Below are 22157 nucleotides of genomic sequence, written 5' to 3'. Positions count from 1 at the left end.
CATGTTGGTCAGGCTGGTCTCAAACTCTTGACCTCAAGTGATCCGCCCACCTTGCCCTCCCAAAGTGCTGGGATTACAGGCATGAGCCACCATGCCTGGCCAGAAAACAATCAATACTTTTTCACTATTGTGACTGTCAGTATTTAGAAAGGCCTGCAAATAACTGTTCTTATTTTCCCAACTCACAGGAGCCAACACGTCGTGTCTCAAGATCCAGCTTCTCTTCTAACCCTGGTGAGTAGCGGTTGGGTTTTGTTCTGGAATCCTGAAAAATCAGGTCTTTGTGAAGCATAATGGCAAAGAAAAGGCAACGAGAATGCAAGTGCTAAACATCTAGCCTGTCAGAAGTGGAGGAGGTGTCATTTAACATGTCAACAACAGGCAGATGCCTAACTCTTTCCCTTGGCGACTGATGGGGTGCTGTGCCTAGGAGAGACTCTAGGTATGAGAAAACCTAGAGCTGTTCAGCTGCCAGCTCAGGTCTCAGTGGTTGGATAGCATGTGATATTGCATACTGGTTATTGGCGCTAATGTGATTTATTTATTTGTATTATAATACTAATATCTTGAGACTTGCAAGTTTTAGACATTAAATAATCTGTAGGCTAAGTAAAAGCTAGCTTATAAGACAATCTGAAACGATTGAAATAATTGAATTCCACAAATGTTAACCATTGAGAAAATGTTGAACTTCTGTTTCTTATTTCATAATTCATTGCCAAGATGGGAAAGCTGCAGATTCCAAGGCGTATTTAAAAATCACTGAAGGAAAAGTTTCAGGAAGTCCTCAGGTACATACCAAGACTGTCAAAGAAGACAGTACTGCGGATGACTCAGAAGGCAGTGTTGCCCAGGAAACACCTGATGGTCACTCCTCAGAACATGCTGGACATAATGGCAGAAATGCAGCTCATCGCATTTCTGGGGATTTTAGAGAAATTTCCAGGGTAAAATTAATGAGCCATTGTGGAGAACTGAAGTCTCTTTCCACCACACAGTGTCTTGACGATAGCCAAAAAAATGAATCTCCCTTTAGGAAGCTATATCAGTCAATGAAGAAAGAGCTGGGTATAAAATCACAAAAAGAAAATGTGCCACAGTATTGTAGAAAATCGGGATTACAAACTGATTACACAGCAGAAAAAGAAAGTGCTGATGTTTTACAGCAGGAGACACAACTGTTGGTCTCATGTATGTCAAGACCGAAATCTGGTGGAGGCAGCCACGCCATGGCAGAGCCTGCTTCACCTGAGCGAGAGCTTGCCCAGGCCAAGGGCAAGGGAAGAGATGTGGAGTCTGTTCAGACTCCCAGCAAGGTGGTGGGTGCCAGCTTTCCTCTCTATGAGCCGGCTCAAATGAAGACTCCTGAACAATATCCACGGCAACAAAATTCTCCACAAAAACATAAGAACAAAGACCTGTATACTATTGGTAGAAGAGAATCTGTGAATCTGGGTAAAAACAAAGGCTTCAAGGCTGGCGATAAAACTCTTACTCCCAGGAAGCTTTCAGCTAGAAATCGAACACCAGCTAAGGTTGAAGATGCAGCCGACTCTGCCGCTAAACCAGGAAATCTCTCTTCCAAAACCAGAGGAAGTATTCCTATAGATGTGGAAGTTCTGTCTACAGAAGCCGAAATTCAAAATGACCCCCTTTTAACTGTGTGGCTCACTGAAGTTGAAAGAAAAATCCAAAAGGATTCCCTCCATGAGCCTGAGAAAGTGGGTGTCACAACTGGACAGATGTGCCCTGAGTTACCTGGTCTTAGTGCAGTTGATATCAGCAACTTTGGTGATTCCCTTAGTAAGTTTATTTCATTGTAAATTTATTTTTTCTAAAAGATGAACACCTTCTGTTTAGCCATGAATCGGTGAGACCTTGATTCATTCAGTAGTGACTGGCGTTGTGGAAGAGAGTGTAAGCACTTATGGCACAGGGATAGGACAGACATGCGCACTGTTTTCCCTGATAGCTTAGTACCGAAGGCCTAGGTAATTACAACAAGGAATGACAGGAGGCGGAGGTTGTCAGGGAAGCAGGAAGCAGGGGTTATTGAAGGAGGTAGGGTGGCCCCCGAGATATTCCATTCTCCTCCATCTGTCACAAAACAGAAAAGAGAATACTCATAATTGCTTTTCACATGGAGTTGAATTCTGAACTACAATCAACTGTGTCATATGAGTTTGGTCATTTGGAATAAATCACTGGAGATCATTGAATATAGTGGTAGTTCTCAAGTGTTTATACTGTTTTCAGAGTATCCTGCAAACGATTTACTGTAAACACTGGACTCTACCCATGAGTTTATATGCCAGGCAAATTTCTAAATGCTTTGCAGCATCAACACTTGATTCCTGGTGCAGTAGGAGTGCTCATGGCTAGGTTTTCTCTTTAGATCTATGTCACAGATGAGGAAACTGACAATCCAAGACCACCCAGTGAGCGGCAGAGATATGACCTTGATAGCAGGTGTGGTAGCTCCTTGGGAGCTTCCTATACTCCTTGGGATTGGCTTTTAGAAGAAAAGTTGTCCAGGCCATGGATGCAGTATTCGTACTATCAGGCTCTGTTTCTGCAGGTGGCCCATAGTGGTGGGGCATGAGGCTATCGATAAAATAAGGCCTGTAACATCAGTCTTAGTGTTCCACCACGCCTCATAAAGGGGAAGCATCGCTTAGACAAGGAATTTATGTTAGCTGCTGGCTCAGGAAGATGTATAATTGAGGCTGGACTCCTGTGAATTGACTCAGAACCACCTGGAGGAGTTTTCACAGCTCGTGTATTCTGGTCACTGGGTGAAGCCCAAGCTCATGTCTTTAGAGAGCTCCCTCCGGCTGTCATCCCCCTAATCCAGGGTGAAAGCTACTGCTTCATGCTCCTCTTTCATGTGTCCACACATAATGCTTGATCGTTTTAAAGAACGCCTCTGTACTGTCCAGTGGGAACTGCACGTCTTAGTGGCGTCTCCTGCAGTCCTTTAGGAACTCTTAGTGGCTTAAGCTTCAGCCGGGTCACAAGAATGGAGGTGTGTTGTACGTGCTATGTTTCTGTGACTTTACACTGATTAGTCTTCAGTGCTAATGTGAAATAAATGGCCAGTCTTGGAACGTTTTCTCATTGCTCTTTCCACGTTCGTATTCATTTAGATAAGAGTGAGGGAATACCTTTGAAAAGAAGGCGTGTGTCCTTTGGTGGGCATCTAAGACCTGAATTATTCGATGAAAACTTGCCTCCTAATACGCCTCTCAAAAGGGGAGAAACCCCAATCAAAAGAAAGTCTCTGGTAGTGCACACTCCACCTGTCCTGAAGAAAATCATCAAGGTGAGTTGAACAATTAGCATTCTCATTCACATGCAGTGGCTCACACACTGGGTCCATATTCCTTTCCAAATTCTGACACAAGTAGAATTATGATGAAGACCTTTATTTATTTAGTTTTTTAAGAAACAAATTTTAAACAAGATGAAATAAAAGCTCATTGATGTGGGTGCCAGCAAAGGAGCCCCTGGGTCCCTGACCGTGGTGCTGATGCAACTGAGTAGGGGAGTCCTTGGTGTTGTCCGTGTACTGCAGAAGTTCCCAGACGTCCCTGCTTACAGCACCAGGTAGTCACCTGCAGGCACTGTCAGGACAGCCAGTTACAAAAATTCTGCATGCATTACCACATTGAGCCATAAGGATGGTTTTATTTTCTTTTAGAGTTACAAGTCTATAGTTAAGGCATTTACCTGGTGTAAAGGAAAATCATCAATGGCACGTCAGCATCTTACACCCTCAGCTTTTTAGAATGATTGCTTACCTGTTCCTTTGCTGTGTTGTCTTTCCTGGGTTTTACACCCCTGGGAAGCCATGGCCCTGTAGCATTGTAATAGGGCCTGGGCAGTCTTTCTTTTCTTCTCTTCCCAGCAGGAGCAGAAAGTGATGCCTGGCTTCATTTACATTTTACACTGGTCCCAGGGGCAAGCAGCCTTTTTCCATGTGGACTGCCGGGGGCTGTGTGCCCATGGCTGGTATTTACCGGGGCTGAGATCAGACCCTACCTGTCCTTTAACTGATCAGGACGTTTCTTCCATCTTTATACCTGAAATGACCTCAGTTCAGACTTGGCTTGTTTCTAGTTCCTTTTTCTTCCTTAAATGACTGGGACAGTGTCACCTCTGCCGTAGTCTTGAAAGACAGTGGCTTAAGCATTTGATGCTTCAAGATTTAAAAAGCTGAAATTCTTAACTGGATAGGTTTTTATCAGTCATTCCAGTGATGTTACACCTTGTTAAGCTTCCTGTGAACCATTTTGTCTTATCAGGGACAGCCTCGACCGTCAGGAGAACAACAGTCAACTTCAGAAATGCATTTGGAAGTGATGGCACAGAGCTTGGTTACAAGCCCTCCAGCCCCTAGTCCTAGGAAAACTCCAGTTGCCAATGATCGTAGGTCCTGCCAAGCAGCCCCTGCTTCCAGCAGCAAATCTCAGACAGAGGTTTCTAAGAGAGGAGGGAGAAAGAGCGGCAACCTGCCTTCAAAGAGAGTGTCTCTCAGGCGCAGCCAACATGGTATTTTACAGATGATCTGTTCCAAAAGAAGAAGCGGTGCTTCTGAAGCCAATCTCATTGGTTAGTCTTGCATTAGAACACATACGTTAAGGTGAATTTTTTTTATGAATGCTGGTTTTTGAAAAGTTTCATCTTCTTTTCCCTTTGACAGTTGCAAAATCGTGGGCAGATGTAGTAAAACTTGGTGCAAAACAAACACAGACTAAAGTCGTAAAACATGGCCCTCAAAGGCCAGTGATCAAAAGACAAAGAAGACCTGCTACTCCAAAGGTAGGGGCCTCACCGGGAGTGGCTGCTTTACGATACCGGTGCCACCGATGCTTGCATTCAGTGTGGATTTATACTCTAATGCCTTGTTCACCTCTTTCCTGTTCTCTACAGAAGCCTGCGGGTGATGCTCACAGTCAGTTTAGTACAGGCCATGCAAACTCTCCTTGTACCATAATCATAGGGAAAGCTTACACTGAAAAGGTACATGGGCCTGCTCAACCCTACAGAATGCTCAACAACTTCATTTCCAATCAAAAAAGGGACTTCAAGGAAGATCTTTCAGGTAAAAACACAGCCTTAGATCCTATACATCTTTTGACCCCACTGTTTTTTTCTTTTGTTAATGTTCGGGTTGCTATCTTTGTTTATCTGCTGTGAAAGGGATTATAAAATAAATGACGGAGTCAACTTTCTGGGGTCATAGCATTCAGGGAAGATAAAGCTGGTTTGGCTTGTAAGGATGAGTCTCTAATAATTTTGGGGATCACATGTCCTGCGTGAAATAGGTGTGGAAATGTCAAATGCATATCTTTACCCTGGAGAGCAGCATATACATAGAAAGCGGGAAGGTGCTTTACAGGGAAGAGACATAACTTGTTACCTGCAGCTGTACTAACAGTTTATCCCAGGTGTAGACAAGTTGTTTATGAGCAACATTTTGCTTCTTCAGGATTTACTTTTTAGGCAACCTAACTTTCTTGAAAGAAAGCCCTACGAGAAGATTCCCGTAAACAATGGATTGTTCAAGAAATGTTTGCACTCAATTCCCATTCTCAGTAAAGTGTGGCCTGACTAAAGTGGGGATGGTGCAACAGATAGGGCTGGTGGCAGGAGAGTGGCCGTAGGTTTTGTGTTGTATAATTTGCCCAGTAGTTTCTACTGTGTACGATTTGGAAGGGTGGTGGGAGTTGAATTGAACAGGGGAAACTGTGTTTTTGTTTTCTGGCATATTGAGTTGTAAGAGTTGTACTCCTCTGTAATGGATGCAAGGTACCGTCTGATGAGTCATATTTACCGACTGATGAGTCATATTTGGATCAGTTCATTTATCTTTTTTTAAAAACCAAGAAGACAGAAATGCAAAACCAAAACAAAAATATAGATATGTATCTAGGAGTAGGTTTATAAATTACGGACATATTTGAAAGCTCTAATATGTATGTTACAAAAAGTTAAAAACAAACCCTCAAAATACTTTTAAAAAAATGTTAAGTATTCAGTGTGTGGGACAGTGGATAGTCCCCAGCATTCTTTCTTTTAAGGTGGTTTCCTAGAGTCAGGCAGTTCTCACCTGTTGGTATGAGTACATCTCATTGCAAAACATTAGCATCTGCTGAAGACTAAACTCTAGGCTTTAAGTAGAAGGGGAGATTTTTGTGAATGGACCGGTTTGGAAGGGAGGCTTCAGTACAGGCTTCCCCCCGAACGTTTTTTGTATGACTGTGAGGCTGAAATAGCACTTGCATCCAGTGTGGCCAGAATGACACAAGTAAGGAGAACGTGGGATGAGAAGAGTTTTGCAGAAAGTTGCAACTTCTATATAAACTGCTTTGTTACTAGTTTTTTTTTTCCTGAGATTATGTCAGTACTGCTTTTTGGTGTTAAAATGGAATGATAATGCTAATTAGATTTTTAAGATATATATGTATTTTTAAGTGACAGTACTAAAAATGGGCAGCCCTTTGTCATTTTCTAAAATGTGGGCACACGTTATTTGTACTTAAAACCTAGAACTGAGCACCCAAGACTCTGAGAAACACGAAGGCATTTGGCTTCTAGATCCCGGCCGGGAGGCCTGTAGGTCCCAGGAGCCCGGCACCAGCTTCCATATTCTAGAGCTCATGTGTGAGGACTAGTTAGGAAGACCACAAAGGTCAACTAACTTCATTTGTTTCCTTCCCAAGAAAAGCAAAGCAAAAAACATAACATATCCTCTCTTTGCTCTCTTTTTTTACACAATAAGTACATTATTAATAGAATCACCCTCTTTATGAGCCCTATGTACCAGGAATTCTAGGGAGGAATCTACTGCTATTTCACATGATTTGCATGTTATGTGTGAGGACTGGTATGGTTGTTTGAATGTTAGCAATATGTTAATCACTTTTCAAATATTTTCATTTAACAGGAATAGCTGAAATGTTCAAGACCCCAGTGAAGGAGCAACCACAGTTGACAAGCACATGTCACATCACTATTTCAAATTCAGAGAATTTGCTTGGAAAAAAGGTTCAAGTAACTAGTTCAGGAGAAGAACCTTTGCCACCCACCTCAGAGAGTTTTGGTTGGTTTGCTTTTTTCCTGCCACGGTGATGTTTTGGGATAGGAGCATGCAGTATTATCTTTTGAAATCAGTATGATATTACTTCTCTAAAACAAATGTTACTGGCACAAAATACCATTTCCATCTTCTCTGTTCTAATTAAAAGGGAGATTTCAATCAGCAGTTGAGCTGACACTGGCATTCATTGACTTAGAGAATGAAAGACTCTGTTAATATGTGTAGATGACCTGTGTACACTTTTGGCTTCTTTCTTGTTATAAGTAACCAGGAAGACATAGCAAAAAAGTACAATGATATCTCACCATACTTACATATAAATTACTCAAATTCAAAATTACTGCAAATTACAAAACAGAAAGATAACAGTTTATATACTGTGCAATTATTCCTGCTAACCTTTTAGGTGGGAGCAGGCCCGGGTTGAGTGTGAGATGGGAGATGAGAATCTGTCTAATCTCTCATTTGGCACTGGTTACTGTGTTCCTGTCATAGAGAGAACAGCTTGCTACCCTGAAGATGTTTGTGGTAGGTGAATATTTCCTGTGTGATATAGACCCTAACCACACAAGGATAACCCATGTTATTTTACTGGTGATTTAAGGCAAGAAACAGCTGTTTGTTTCTAATGGCTGAAGAAAAAAAATGCCCATATTAACGTCAGTGACACAGGGCATGGCAACTTTTGGAGGATCCTTAAGCAATATTTTTGCCTCCTGTAATCATTGTAGCATCTAACTTTTGTTTAATGATGACCCCACTGTAGCACCAAATAACGTTATTCTTAATTGTGCATGGCTTTTATGTAAGATATTTATAGACATATAAGTAGCCTCATATTGTTAAATAGTTATGAATTTAGTTTTTTACTATATTTTACGAGGCTATAATACTAGATTGTCATAGACACTCATAGAATGTTTTATTATAGATGTTTTTATTTCAGGAGGAAATGCATTCTTCAGTGCACAGAATGCAGCAAAAGAACTGCCCGATCGGTGTTCTGTAAGCCCTACCTTAACACGGCCGAGTATTAGAGAAAATGGAAACACAGCAACAACTCCTAGGAACACCTACAAAATGACTTCTGTGGAGATGAAGACTTCAGATACTCAGGCAGAGCCTTCAAAGACAGTATCCAGTGCAAACAAGTCAAGAAGGTCTACTGAGCTCAGAAATGTACAGAAGCTACCTGCGGAAAGTAAGAGCGAAGAAACAAATACTGGCATTGTCAACTGCGTCATAGGAAGATGTCAGAAGACAACACCACTGCAACGAAAGAGAGGAGGAGAGATGAAGGAAATCGAAAGACCCTTTGAGACGCGTAAGGAAAATATTGAATTAAAAGAAAATGTTGAAAAGATGAAAGCAGTGAAGAGATCAAGAAGAACCTGGGGGCCGAAAGGTGAACCAGTGTCAGACCTAACAGATCTCAAGAGCTTGCCTGATACAGAACGCATGAAAGACCTGGCTCATGGCCAGGAACTCCTCCAAACCCAAGATCATACCAAGGTACCAGAGAGTGAGAAGGACAAAATCACTAAAATGCCCTGCAGGTCATTACAGCGAGAACCAACAGACACCCCAACGTGCATGAATCAGCAGCCCAAGACATCCCTGGGGAAGGTGGGTGTGAAAGAAGAGCTCCTTGCCGCAGGCAAGCTCACACGGACACCAGCGGAGACCACACACACACACACAGAGCCAGCAGGAGATGGAAAGAGCATCAGAGCATTTAAGGAGTCTCCAAAGCAGATCCTGAACCCAGTAGCCTATGTAACTGGAACAAAGAGGTGGCCAAGAACGCCTAAGGAAGAGGCCCAATCACTGGAAGACCTGGCTGGCTTCAGAGAGCTCTTCCAGACGCCAGGTCACACTGAGGAATCAATGACCAATGAGAAAACTACCAACATACCCAGCAAAACTCTACCACCAGAGTCAGTGGACACCCCAACAAGCACAAAGCAACGGCCTAAGAGAAGTCTCAGGAAAGCAGACATAGAGGAAGAATTCTTAGCACTCAGGAAACTGACACCATCAGCAGGGAAAGCCACGCGCACACCCAAACTGACAGCAAGTGATGAGAAAGACATGAAAGCATTGATGGGAACTCCAGTGCAGAAACTGGACCTGGTAGGAAATTTACCTGGTAGCAAGAGACAGCCACAGACTCCTAAGGAGAAGGCCCAGGCTCTAGAAGACCTGGATGGCTTTAAAGAGCTTTTCCGGACTCCTGGTCACACCAAGGAATCAGTGGCTGCTGGCAAAACCACTAAAATACGCTGCAAATCTCCACAACCAGACCCAGTGGACACCCCAACAAGCACAAAACAACGACCCAAGAGAAGTCTCAGGAAAGCAGACATAGAAGAAGAATTCTTAGCACTCCGGAAACTAACGCCATCAGCAGGAAAAGCCACGCACACACCCAAACTGGCAGTAGGTGAAGAGAAAGACATCAGCACATTTGTGGGAACTCCAATGCAGAAACTAGACCTGCCAGAGAACTTAATCGGGAGCAAGAGACGGCCACAAACTCCTAAGGAAAAGGCCCAGGCTCTAGAAGACCTGGCTGGCTTCAAAGAGCTCTTCCAGACCCCTGGTCACACTGAGGAAGCAGTGGCTGCAGGCAAAACCACTAAGGTGCCCCACAAATCTTCTCCGCCAGAATCAGCAGACACCCCAACAAGCACAAGAAGGCGGCCTAAGACACCTTTGGGAGAAAGAGATGTACAGAAAGAGCTCTTAGCCCTGAAGAGGCTCACACAGATATCAGGGGAAACCACACACACAGCCAAAGCACCAGGAGGTGAGGATACAGGCATCAAAGTGTTTAAGGAAACTGCTAAGCAGAAACTGGACCCAGCAGCAAGTGTAAGTGGCAGCAAGAAGCCACCAAGAACTCCTAAGAGAAAGGCCCAATCCCTAGAAGACCTGACCGGCTCGAAAGAGCTCTTCCAGACACCAGTATGCACTGATAAGCTCACGACTGATGAAAACACTACCAAAATAGTTTGCAAATCTCCACAACCAGACTCAGTGGACACCCCAACAAGCTTCCAGGCACAGCCCAAGAGAAGTCTCAGGAAAGCAGACGTAGAAGAATTCTCAGCCCTCAGGAAACGAACATCATCAGCAGGCAAAGCCATGCGCACACCCAAACCAGCAGTAGATGATGAGAAAAACATCAGTGCAGTTATGAGAACTCCAGTGCAGAAACTGGACCTACCAGAAAACTTAACTGGCAGCAAGAGACGGCCACAGACTCCTAAGGAAAAGGCCCAGGCTCTAGAAGACCTGGCTGGCCTCAAAGAGCTCTTCCAGACCCCTGGTCACACTGAGGTATCAATGACTAATGAAAAAACTGCCAGGATGGCCTGCAGATCTTCACAACCAGACCCAGACAAAACCCCAGCAAGCTCCAAGCAATGGCTCAGGACATCCCTGGGGAAGGTGGGTGAGAAAGAAAAACTCTTAGCAGTCAGCAAGCTCACACAGATGCCAGTGGGGACGACACACACACACGCAGAGCCAACAGGAGATGGCAAGAGCATCAGAGCATTTAAGGAGTCCCCAAAGCAGATCTTAGACCCAGCAGCAAGTCTAACTGGCAGCAAGAGGCAGCCAAAAAATTCTAAGGAAAAGGCTGAAGTCCTTGAAGACCTGGTCGGCTTCAAAGAGCTCTTCCAGACACCAGGTCACACTAAGGAATCAATGACTAATGAAATAAGTACGAAAATACTCTACAGCTCTTCACCACCAGACCCAGTGGACACCCCAACAAGCTGCAAGCCACAGCCCAAGAGAAGTCTCAGGAAAGCAGATGTAGAAGAAGAATTTTTAGCATTTAGGAAACTAACACCATCAGCAGGCAAAGCCATGCACACACCCAAACCAGCAGGAAGTGAAGAGAAAGACATGAAAGCATTGATGAGAACTTTAGTGCAGAAACTGGACCTGCCAGAAAATGTACCTGGCAGCAGGCAACGGCCACAAACTCCTAAGGAAAAGGCCCAGGCTCTAGAAGACCTGGCTGGCTTCAAAGAGCTTTTCCAGACACCATGCACTGATAACCCCACAACTGACAAGAAAACCACCAAAATACCCTGCAAATCTCCACAGACGAATCCAGTGGACACCCCAACAAGCACAAAGCAACGACCAAAGAGAAGTCTCAGGAAAGCAGACATAGAGGAAGAATTTTCAGCACACGGGAAACTAACGCCATCAGCAGGAAAACTCGTGCACACACCTAAACCAGCAGTAGGTGAAGAGAAAGATGGCACATTTGTGGGGACTCCAGTGCAGAAACCGGACCTGCCAGGAAATTTACCTGGTAGCAAGAGACGGCCACAAACTCCTAAGGAGAGGGCCCAGACCCATGCTCTAGAAGAATTGGCTGGCTTCAGAAAGCTCTTCCAGACACCGGATCACACTGAGGAATCAACAGCTACTGACAAAATCACAAAAGTATCCTGCAAATCTCCACAACCAGACCCCGTCAAAACCCCGACAAGCTCCAAGCGACGGCGCAAGACATCCCTCGGGAAAGCAAGCGTGAAAGAAGAGCTCCTAGCTGTCAGCAAACTCACGCAGACGTCAGGGGAGACCACGCACACACACAGAGAGCCAGCATGCGATGGAAAGAGCATCAGAGCATTTAAGGAGTCTGCAAAGCCGATGCTGGACTCAGCAGACTATGTAACTGGAACGAAGAGGTGGCCAAGAACACCTAAGGAAGAGGCCCAATCACTAGAAGATCTGGCCGGCTTCAGAGAGCTCTTCCAGACACCACGTCACACTGAGGAATCAAAGACTGATGACAAAACTACCAACATACCCTGCAAATCTCCACCGCCAGAATCAGTGGACACCCCAACAAGCACAAGAAGGCGTCCCAAGACAGCTTTGGGGAAAAGGAATGTAGTAGAAGAGTTCTCAGCCCTGAAGAGGCTCACACAGACACCAGGGGGAATCACACACACAGACAAAGCACCAGGAGGTGAGGATACAGGCATCAAAGTGTTTAAGGAAACTGCTAAGCAGAAACTGGACCCAGCAGCAAGTGTAAGTGGCAGCAAGAAGCCGCCAAGAACTCCTAAGAGAAAGGCCCAATCCCTAGAAGACCTGACCGGCTTGAAAGAGCTCTTCAAGACACCAGTATGCACTGATAAGCTCACGACTGATGAAAATACTACCAAAATAGTTTGCAAATCTCCACAACCAGACCCAGTGGACACCCCAACAAGCTTCCAGGCACAGTCCAAGAGAAGTCTCAGGAAAGCAGACATAGAGGAAGAATTCTTAACACTCAGGAAAACATCAGCAGGCAAAGCCATGCGCACACCCAAACCAGCAGTAGATGATGAGAAAAACATCAGTGCAGTTATGAGAACTCCAGTGCAGAAACTGGACCTACCAGAAAACTTAACTGGCAGCAAGAGACGGCCACAGACTCCTAAGGAAAAGGCCCAGGCTCTAGAAGACCTGGCTGGCTTCAAAGAGCTCTTCCAGACTCCAGGCATGGACAAGCCCACTACTGATGAGAAAACTACCAAAATACGTTGCAAATCTCCACAACCAGACCCAGTGGACACCCCAACAAGCACAATTCAATGGCCCAAGAGAAGTCTCAGGAAAGCAGAAGTAGAGGAAGAATTTTCAGCACTCAGGAAGCTAACTCCATCAGCAGGCAAAGCCATGCACACACCTAAACCAGCAGTAAGTGATGAGAAAAACATGAACACATTTGTGGAAACTCCAGTGCAGAAACTGGACTCGCCAGGAAATTTACCTGGTAGCAAGAGACAGCCACAAACTCCTAAGGAAAAGGCTGAGGCTCTCGAGGACCTGGCTGGGTTCAAAGAGCTTTTCCAGACACCAGATCACACTGAGGAATCGATGACTAATGACAAGATCACAGGAGTATCATGCAAATCTCCACAGCCAGAGCCATTCAAAACCTCAAGAAGCTCCAGGCAACAGCTCAAGGTATCCCTGGTGAAAGTGGGCATGAAAGAAGAGCTCCTCACAGTCAGCAAGCTCACACGGACATCAGAGAAGACTGCACAAACACACACAGAGCCAACAGGAGGTGGTAAGAGTATCAAAGCCTTTAAGGAGTCTCCAAGGCAGATCGTGGACCCAGCAGCAAATATAACTGGTAGCAAGAGGCAGCTGAGAACTCGTAAGGAAAAGGCCCACATTCTGGAAGACCCAGGTGTCTTCAAAGAGCTCGGCCCAGCACCAAGTCATGCTGAAGAGTCCATGACTACTGACAAAAACACCAAACCTCCCTGCAAATCTCCCCCACCAGAACTAGCAGACACTGCCAAGAACACAAAGAGATGCGCCAGGACACGTCTCAGGAAAGAAGTGAAAGAGGAGCTCTCAGCAGTTCAGAAGCTCACACAAACATCAGGGCAAAGCGCGCACACACACACAGAACCAGCGAGTGATGGTGAAGGCACCAAAGTATTCAGGCAACATGCCAAGAAGACACCGAACCCAGGAGTAGAGGAACCCAGCAGGAGAAGGCCAAGAGCACCTAAGGCAAAGGCCCAACCCCTGGAAGACCTGGCTGGCTTCAAAGAGCTTTCTGAAACACCAGGTCACTCTCAGGAATCACTGACTACTGGCAAAGCCACTAAAATACCCTGCAAATCTCCCCCACTACAACTAGTAGACACCAGAACAAGCACCAAGAGGCATCTCAGGACACATGCGAGGAAGGTGGAAGTGAAAGAAGAGCCGTCAGCAGTCGGTAAGTTCACACAGACATCAGGGGAAGTGGCGGATGCAGACAGAGAATCAGTAGGTAAAGATAAAGGCATCAAAGCATCTAAGGAACCTGCAAAGCAGACACTGGCTCCAGCAGCATGTGTAACTGGCAGCAGGAGACGACCAAGGGCACCCAGGGAAAATGCCCATGCCCTGGAAGACCTGGCTGGCTTCCAAGACCCAGCACCAAGTCACCCTAAAGAATCAATGACTGGTGACAAAGCCACTAAAATAGCCTGCAAATCATTGCCAGAACCAGTAGACACTGCAACAAGCTCAAAGAGACGGCTCAGGACACGTGCCCAGAAAGTAGAAGTGAAGGAAGAGCCCTTAGCAGGCGGCCAGCTCCCACCAGCGTCAGGGGAGACCACGCACACTGACAAAGAACCAGCAGGTGAAGGCAATGGGGTGAAAGCATTTAAGCAACCTTCAAAGCGGAAGCTGGACCCAGAAAATGTCATTGGCAGCAGGAGACGGCCACCAGCACCTAAGGAAAAGGCCCAACCCCCAGAAGATCCGGCCAGCTTTCAAGAGCTCTCTCAAACACCAGGCCACACTGAGGAACCAGCCAATGGTGCTGGCAGCTTTACAGGAACTTCAAAGCAAACACCTGACAGTGGAAAACCTCTAAAAATATCCAGAAGAGTTCTTCGGGCCCCTAAAGTAGAACCTGTGGGAGATGAGGTAGGCACCAGAGACCCTGTAAAATCACAAAGCAAAAGCAACTCTTCCCTGCCCCCACCGCCCTGCAAGAGGGGATGTGGAAGAGATGGAAGCGTCACAGGAATCAAGAGGCTGTGCTTTATGCCTGTGCCAGAGGAAATAGTGCAAGAGCTTCCGGCCAGCAAGAAGCAGAGGGTTCCTCCAAGGCTGAGAGCCAAGTCACCCGAACCCTTGGTCATCATGAAGAGAAGCTTGAGGACTTCTGCAAAAAGAAATGAACCTGCAGAAGAGCCGAACAGCAACAGCATGAACACCAACAAAGAGGAACACGGAGTACAAGACTCGGTCCCTGAAAAGAAGGTGAGAGGGAGTATTACAGCATCACTCACTATCATCTTGGATAGCTGTCAATCTCTGTGTTATAATTTGCATGTAATCTGACTTCATAAGTGGTTATCCTCTCCCCAAACGGTTTCATTCAACACAGTGAATAACTGCAGACCATGGTACAGAATCTTCTTGGGATCTGTAGAGGGAACAGACTAATTAGGGAAAAGAGCTAGTCAGAAATGATTAATGCAAACTTAGAAGTTTCTCAGGAGCCAAATGAGTGATGTTCATCTTCAGATGTTTAAACAATTGATCGGGATGGGTGGGTGGTTCAGTTCTATGTTCTAGATACTATCACCAGTACTGGGTTAAAAGTACTGACCATGTCACTGTTTTAACTATCAGAACAGTATCAACAGGGAGTGTGTATTCTTGAGAAGGACGAAACTGCCTGGACTGTTAGATAGAGAGGTTCCTGCCACATGCAGAGAAGTTTGGAAAAACCCCAGAAATGACACTTTGCTGTTCTGTCTTAGCAGTGATCGTTAAAGGACTAGAAATCCATGTACTCCCTGTAAATGAATGAATAATGGAGCTTCTTTCTCTAGCATAAACTGTAAAGATTAGATTGGACATATATCTCATTAGGCGTCACGACTGCAATTTATCCTGAATTCCTTACTTATAATTTGTCAGCTGAGACAGTCATTTCTCCATAGGAACAAAGGACCAAGGCATTTCCTTAGACGACAGGTCTCTTAGAAAAGTCACCAGTGGGTAATTTTCAAATGATTTCTGCTTTTAGTTTCCTGTTGATTGTTCTCCCTGTTGCATTTTGAAGCTTGTTTTACTAATTATTGGAATTTTGTGGATGTCTTCTCATTTCTTTAGGGAATGTCTCTGCGTGCCAGACGCCAAAATAAGACTGATGCGGAACAGCCTACAACTGAGGTCTTTATATTAGCAGAAAGAATAAAAACAAACAGAAATGCAAAGAAGCCCATGAAGACCCCCCAAGAGATGGACATTCGGAGTCCGGATGATGGAGCCCAGAAACCCGTACGTGGGGGCAAAGCCGGTGAAGACAAAAGGCGCTTGAGGTCTGTTAGACAGAATAGGAGCTCCCAGCCTCAGGTGGCAGAGGAGAGCGAGGGGCAGAAGAGCACGGGGACTCTCCTGCAGAATCAGGAAAGGAAAGGAGAGGCAGGAAATTCAGACTCCATGCATTTGAGATCAAGAAAGACCAAAAGCCAGTCTGCAGCAAGCACTTTGGAGAGTGAATCTGCACAGGGAGTTACGCGGGGTGTCAAGAGGTGTGCAGAGAATCCGAAGAAGGTAAGCCATTTGCCATTTTTGTTTTTTAAAAGAGACAGAATGTTTTGATGTATTTTTGCCCAAGGTTGCAAGGGTAAACCAAAAACATGAACAGCACTCTGCCAGCTCCCAGTTACATTGGTGGAGGGAGTATTAAGCTAAGACATACATTTTGTCATTTTAGTTATATTTTGTTGTGTTTGTTTTGAGAATTCCACTTAAAATAGCAAATTCACATTATGAAGACTTTCTTCAGAAGGACAAGGAATTTGTCTAGTCGCTAATTTCTGACTGCTTATGATGTACCTCATGATATAATTGTAGGTAGGTGTCTTCAGCCTTTCTGTAGTTCAAAAAAACCTATTGAAACAAGTTATTTCAAAATAAAAAAAAAACTATTGAAAGAGAAAGTTTTCCAAGGAATTCTTTGGAAAGGTGGAAGGAACAGAGGTTGAGGTGTCCCTAAGGCACACGCTCATTATGTGAGAGTTCCTGATCAGTGGGAGGTGTCTCTGCCCTCCACCCCTCCTCCAGCCAGAGACTATCTAAGCTAAGGAGCTTTAAACGCTACTGAAATCACATCAAGTTTAGCACTCATAATTACTATCATGTGGACAAATCCATAATGAGGATTAAATTCCATTAGTGTTATTTTGGGAAATACTTGGTTTAGCTAAAATAAAGATAGGTTGAATTGCTACCTTTTTGTGAGTGGTATAAATTTAATTCTTAGCACACACAAAATTCGGGCTTTAAACTACCATATTCTGAGTTCAGCAAGCGAAACTCATGTAGCAATAACCTCTCAGATATAGAATTTTGGCAAGTAAAGCTGTCCCGCGACAGACCCTCTTCAGCACAAAGTAGGACGCTTCAGCTGCCAAGAAGATGAAAGGTTCCCAGGTGTCCCTGGTACCTGCTACATAGCCAGGCAGCCGGTGGAAAAGGGACTTGTGTGTCTGGGTGGTGGACAGGAAGTCCTAGTTGGGAAATGCCTATAGCTGTTCCATAGAGGAACGAGGAGAAGAGGCTCAAGGAGGACACTGATGCCCATGCTGGTGTCCTAAGTCAGAGACTGTACTTCTGGGACAGGCTGGAAGCAGAAGACACCCGATAGTGCCAGACAAGGTCCTAGAGACCACAGGGACACCGGTACACAGCTGATGTGGGTCGGCACATTCACCTGTCCAGTCTTACGTCAAACTCAGGCTCTAAACCCTTGCCAGATTCACAGTCTGGAAGGTGCTGCTTTATCAGAATGAAATCAAAGAAGGGTAAAAGCAAATCTTTTAACTAGGATGATTCCTAAACACAGGGCAACCAGGCCCAAGGCTGAGCCAGGCCTGGTGTGTTCTGCTGGGGGCATTCCAGCGTTTTCTCACACTCAAGCTCCCAGGAGACCTCCAACACGTACTCCTCTATTGCTGTGTTCTTCAGTGGGTGTTGGTAGGCCCGGAAAATGCATATATAAGATAGTTTTCCAGTAAGAGCTTATAGCCACGCTTTTCACCATGGTCCCTCCCGCTTAGCCGAGAGGTGAAAACCACTGCAAGAATGACGGCCAAGGCAGGTCCCCATCCATGTGAGGTGGGGATGGTTCTGTCCACAGGGGTTGCTTGGTTTAGGAGAACCAAAAGACTCGGTACTGGTTGAGCTCACTTTTTCTGAGGGACACTTTTTAGTTTGTGAAAATGTGTGCATTGACGAAGAAATTTTGTTTTATTATTTGTCAGCTTAAAAGTGCATTAGGAACTTTTGCATGAAAAGATCGCAGTATTTAAGCATAAAAAACTGCATAATAAAAGCAGTTTAAGTTCAAAACAACTCTAATGGAATATATTTTAAAACTTATTTCCGACCTCAAAATTAATTTTCTACAACAAAGGACCTGCATAATACCTAGTAGGCCTTTGGGGTTTTGCAGACGAGGGTCGATTATGAAAATGGGTGTTGAAATTACTAAGAGTTCTATGTTTTTCTTCCCACACAGGCTGAGGACGTGGTATGCATCAAGAAAATAAGAACCAGAGGCACCAGGGCAGTGAAGATATTTAACACAAAAATCTAACAGGGAAAAATATAATAAAGTTAGTTTTGTGATAAGTTCTAATACCGTTTTTGTCATAAATTAAAGTGAATTTTGTAGGTAAAGCTGTCAGTCTGCGCAAGGGAAGAAAACTTGGGGTATGCTGGGTCTGAATGGGCTTCCTTGATCTTGAACTCCTGACCTCAAGTGATCCACCCACCTTGGCCTCCCAAAGTGCTGGGATTACAGGCGTGAGCCACCATGCCTGGCCTGAATGGGCTTCCTAAACTTCACTGGGAGCACTGCTGGGCTCCCGGATGAAGAACAGTTGAACATGGGGGGCTTCGGGAAGGAGTTTGAGCTGAGGTTTGCCCTCAGCTTTGCAGAATGAAGTGTTGAGGTCCATCACCACCCACAGCCACCCTACAGCAGCCCTAACTGTGACTCCTGCCACACTGTGTCACTGTTTAAATGTTTGCCTGTGTCCTCCAGAGCACGATGGCAGGAACGTCCATCCTCAGCTGTCCCAGCACCGAGCAGGCACTCGGGAAACACGAATGAATGGATGAGTGCACCGATGAATGGAACTTACAAGATCTGTCTTTCTAATGGCTGCGGGGGCATTTGGTCTCCACACTGAGGCTATTGGACATCTGCACAGGACAGTCCTATTTTTTGTGACCTTTCCTTTCTGGAAATAAAGTGCTTTGGAGGATGACTTGTGAATACATCTCTAGGGACCAAGAGTGACCTTCTTTAAGGAGTGGCTCATGGCTTGCCTTTGTCTCTTGGGAGTGCTTTTGTAAGCAGGGCTGCTCTCACCTGAGACAGCCTCCCCACATGGGATCTCTGTCCCGGCTACAGTGCGTCTCCACTTCAAACCGTGGCTCCTCATCTGCACCTCTCCAGCTTACCTGTTATTGACAGTTCCGGAAGTTTACTGGCTGTGCTCCCGCCTGTTCTCTTTCTGACTACCTGGCAGCCTGATGCCACCCGGTACATGCAGTGGCACCAGTACTCTGAAAAGCATCCTCGTCCTTGGAGGGACTGAGCACTCAGCCCCTTCAGCCACAGTTTCAGGATCACATCCTGGTGAGCTGTTGCCTCCGAAATCTCTTTTGAAGTCCAGACTTCTTTCTCCAGCTCCAGACCCGTAGACATAACTGTTACTCATCTCCGCTTACTTTCTACTTTGTCCCTGTTCTCTCTATGTTCCCCTAATCAGAGAATAGTGCACCACCCCCCAGGTCACCTGTTTGGACTCCCCTATTCACCCACCTTGCCAGATGGAGGTGAGGATGGCACACCTGACAGGGTAGCTGTCCCCCAGCGTGTGCTCTATGCAGGCAGTGCCCCGTCTCCACACTTGTCTCCCCAGTGTCTGGCGGGGAGCCAGGTAACATCATAAATACTTGCTCAATGAATGCAGAAATCAGTGCTATTGGCTTGTGTTATATTGGCTGCCATGATAGTGTTCTGACAGCGTTGTCCGTGATCATAAGGAGAATGACGTTCTGCTGGAGGGAGGGAACAGAAAGGGGTAGGGAGGGGACATCTGAGGGCTCCACAGGCTGCAAAGGGGACAGGGATTGCACCAGAGCAGAGCGGGGGAGGATATTCAAGGAGGAGCAGCTCTTGGTGGAGGCACTTTGGAAGGTGTGAGGCATAAATGCTTCCTTCTAGTTAGCCCAGCTTCAGAACCGTGAGTAGGAATGTTGCTATGATCAAGTTGTTCTAACACTTCAGACTTTCTAGTAGTTATGAACCTCACATTAGAAAAATGTCATGCAGCCATATGCCTATAGAGTGGAATATTCTGTTTAGTAGGAAAATCCTTGGAGTTCAGTTCTAACCAGAAATCTTGCTGAAGTGTGTCAGCACCTTTTCTTACCCTGACCAGACTGACCACTGAGCACTGCTCTCCCTCCCTTCCTCCTCAGCCTCTCCCGATGGTGATGAGCCCCAGGTGCACCCTCTTCCCTGACCAGACTGACCACTGAGCACTCAGTATTTCAAGAACACACTAAGGGTGGTTTTCATCTTACAGGGCTGTTAATGACTGATTAGAAACATTCATTCAAGGGCTACCCCCATGTTTAATAGATGGAGAACACTTCTACACAACATTTTCACTTGGTATTGGTGGGGAGGGGGGATCTGCCAAATACTGCCCATTCCTCTAGGCTGACTATTTGAGAACAAATACCCACCTATTCCCACTATGGCATGGTAACTTCTCTGAGCTTCAGTTTCTAAGCGAATTTCTGTGTGATAGGACATTCCCAATAAATAGAAGCTGTTTTGACTTTTTCACCTCCAACGGCCTGTGTGATATGGCCCCCAAGCCTTTCCTGAGCTTTCTTTTTTTTTCCCCGAGACTGAGTTTCTCTGTGTCGCCAGGCTGGAGTGCAGTGGCACTATCAGCACACTGCAAACCTCTTCCTCCTGGGTTCAAGTGATTCTCCTGCCTAAGCCTCCTGAGTAGATGGGACTACAGGTGCCCACCACCATGACTGGCTAATTTTTGTATTTTTAGTAGAGATGAGGTTTCACCATGTTGGCCAGGATGGTCTTGGTCTCTTGACCTAGTGATCCACACGCCTCGGCCTCCCAAAGTGTTAGGATTACAGGTGTGAGCCACTGCACCCACCATTCCCTGCCTCGATTAGCCAGGCACCCTCAGCCACCACATGCCCCCTCTGTTTCCCCTACCTAGAACTTTCCCTTCTGCCCCACCAACATCATTTCATCCAGTACTGAGCTCAGCTGAAGGGAGCCTTCTTCCCTGTGGGCATCCTCACCCCCACGCCTGTCGTCCAGGCTGGGGCAGGTCCTTCATTTGCCTGGAATTGTTCTGTACCTCTTTGTAGCATGTAGCACTGTGGATGCTAAACCACTGAGTCTCCGGCCCCCTCCTGGAGTGGTAAGTTTTGTTCATTCATGAGGGCTGACTGTGTATTTCCTGGTTACTATATCCCAGTGACCAGCCCCAGGAGATGTCCAACAAAGTGTGTGATGAAATGGTCTTAAAACGCTGGTGTTTTTATTATGGGGAGAGTGGGGAAAGAAACTAAGTGGGGGTGGGGCAGACAGGCCAGTGTAAGAGAGACTGGTTCATGACATTCTGTTTTCCTTTATTCAACAACTTGGCTGGATGATCATTTTCTCTCTTGGCCAGTAAGTCATTGCAGCCGCTTTTAGTCCTGCAGGAACCGTCAACTGTGTTCCAAGAACTACCTGCAACCGAAGCTGTGTCTGCTTTTTTGGAAGAGGTGCTGAGTTGGGGGACAGGGATTTGACCCAGAGCAGCCCCAAGTCAGCAGATGAAAAGTACATTCCCTGACTTTCCTCTGTTGATCCCGATTTGACGTGGATCCTGGGAGTGAATCTGCAGGCAAGTTTCAGGGGCAGGAGCCTGCGGTAGGCCGGTTAGTCCTGAAGAAGAGGCCTTGCTGTTGGAGCAAGAGAAAAGTTAGCAGGTGGGTGCACCTGGGGCTCATCGGGAGAGGCTGAGGAGGAAGGGAGGGAGAGCAGTGCTCAGTGGTCAGTCTGGTCAGGGAAGAGGGTTCAGGCCCCAGCCCACACCCTGGGCTGTCACTGAGAGTCAATACGGCAAATGGTGACCCCATAAAGTAAACTGTAGCTACGTAACTAAAAATGATTTCATGCAGCTGGGATCCTACCGTGCGCTGGGCTTCCTGGAAAAGTCCTCTAGACTAGCTGCAGGAATCACCTGGCACTCTGGTTACAGCTGGAGAAGCTGATTGCCATGAGGGGCAGATGCTCCAGACCCGCAAGGCATCCCCAGGACACAATCACAAAACTATCCTGGTATCCCTGGCATTGAGTGCCATGCAGGCACACAGCACTCCATAATTTGGCAATGTGGATTTCGTTGCCATTGCTCTTCCTGAGAAAACAAGAAGTGCCCATGATGTGTGG

At 45.9% G+C, this 22157-nt stretch overlaps 1 protein-coding gene across 14 annotated transcripts in view; it reads left to right on the top strand.

The window, feature by feature from the left end:
• Positions 1-19653, top strand: part of MKI67 (marker of proliferation Ki-67) — a 30245-nt gene extending 10592 nt beyond the window's left edge. For 5 of the 14 annotated variants that reach the window (XM_078346759.1, XM_078346760.1, XM_078346761.1 and 2 more), the window contains 10 exons: positions 189-234; positions 724-1803; positions 3147-3322; positions 4305-4611; positions 4703-4821; positions 4933-5104; positions 6950-7105; positions 8034-14905; positions 15767-16210; positions 18180-19653. In XM_078346759.1, the coding sequence (XP_078202885.1) occupies positions 189-234; positions 724-1803; positions 3147-3322; positions 4305-4611; positions 4703-4821; positions 4933-5104; positions 6950-7105; positions 8034-14905; positions 15767-16210; positions 18180-18257 (9450 nt within the window). In that variant the 3' untranslated portion in view covers positions 18258-19653. Of the gene's footprint in view, positions 1-188; positions 235-723; positions 1804-3146; positions 3323-4304; positions 4612-4702; positions 4822-4932; positions 5105-6949; positions 7631-8033; positions 14906-15766; positions 16211-18179 lie in introns of those variants that run through there. The other 9 variants (XM_078346768.1, XM_078346764.1, XM_078346765.1 and 6 more) reach the window with 4 other exon arrangements.
• The last annotated feature ends 2504 nt before the right edge of the window (positions 19654-22157 follow it).

This window comes from Callithrix jacchus, chromosome 12, assembly GCF_049354715.1.
Source record: "Callithrix jacchus isolate 240 chromosome 12, calJac240_pri, whole genome shotgun sequence".
Classification (NCBI taxonomy): Eukaryota; Metazoa; Chordata; class Mammalia; order Primates; family Cebidae; genus Callithrix; species Callithrix jacchus.
The sequence above is the reverse complement of the archived record's forward strand: the minus strand, read 5'-3'. Positions and strand labels throughout refer to the sequence as shown.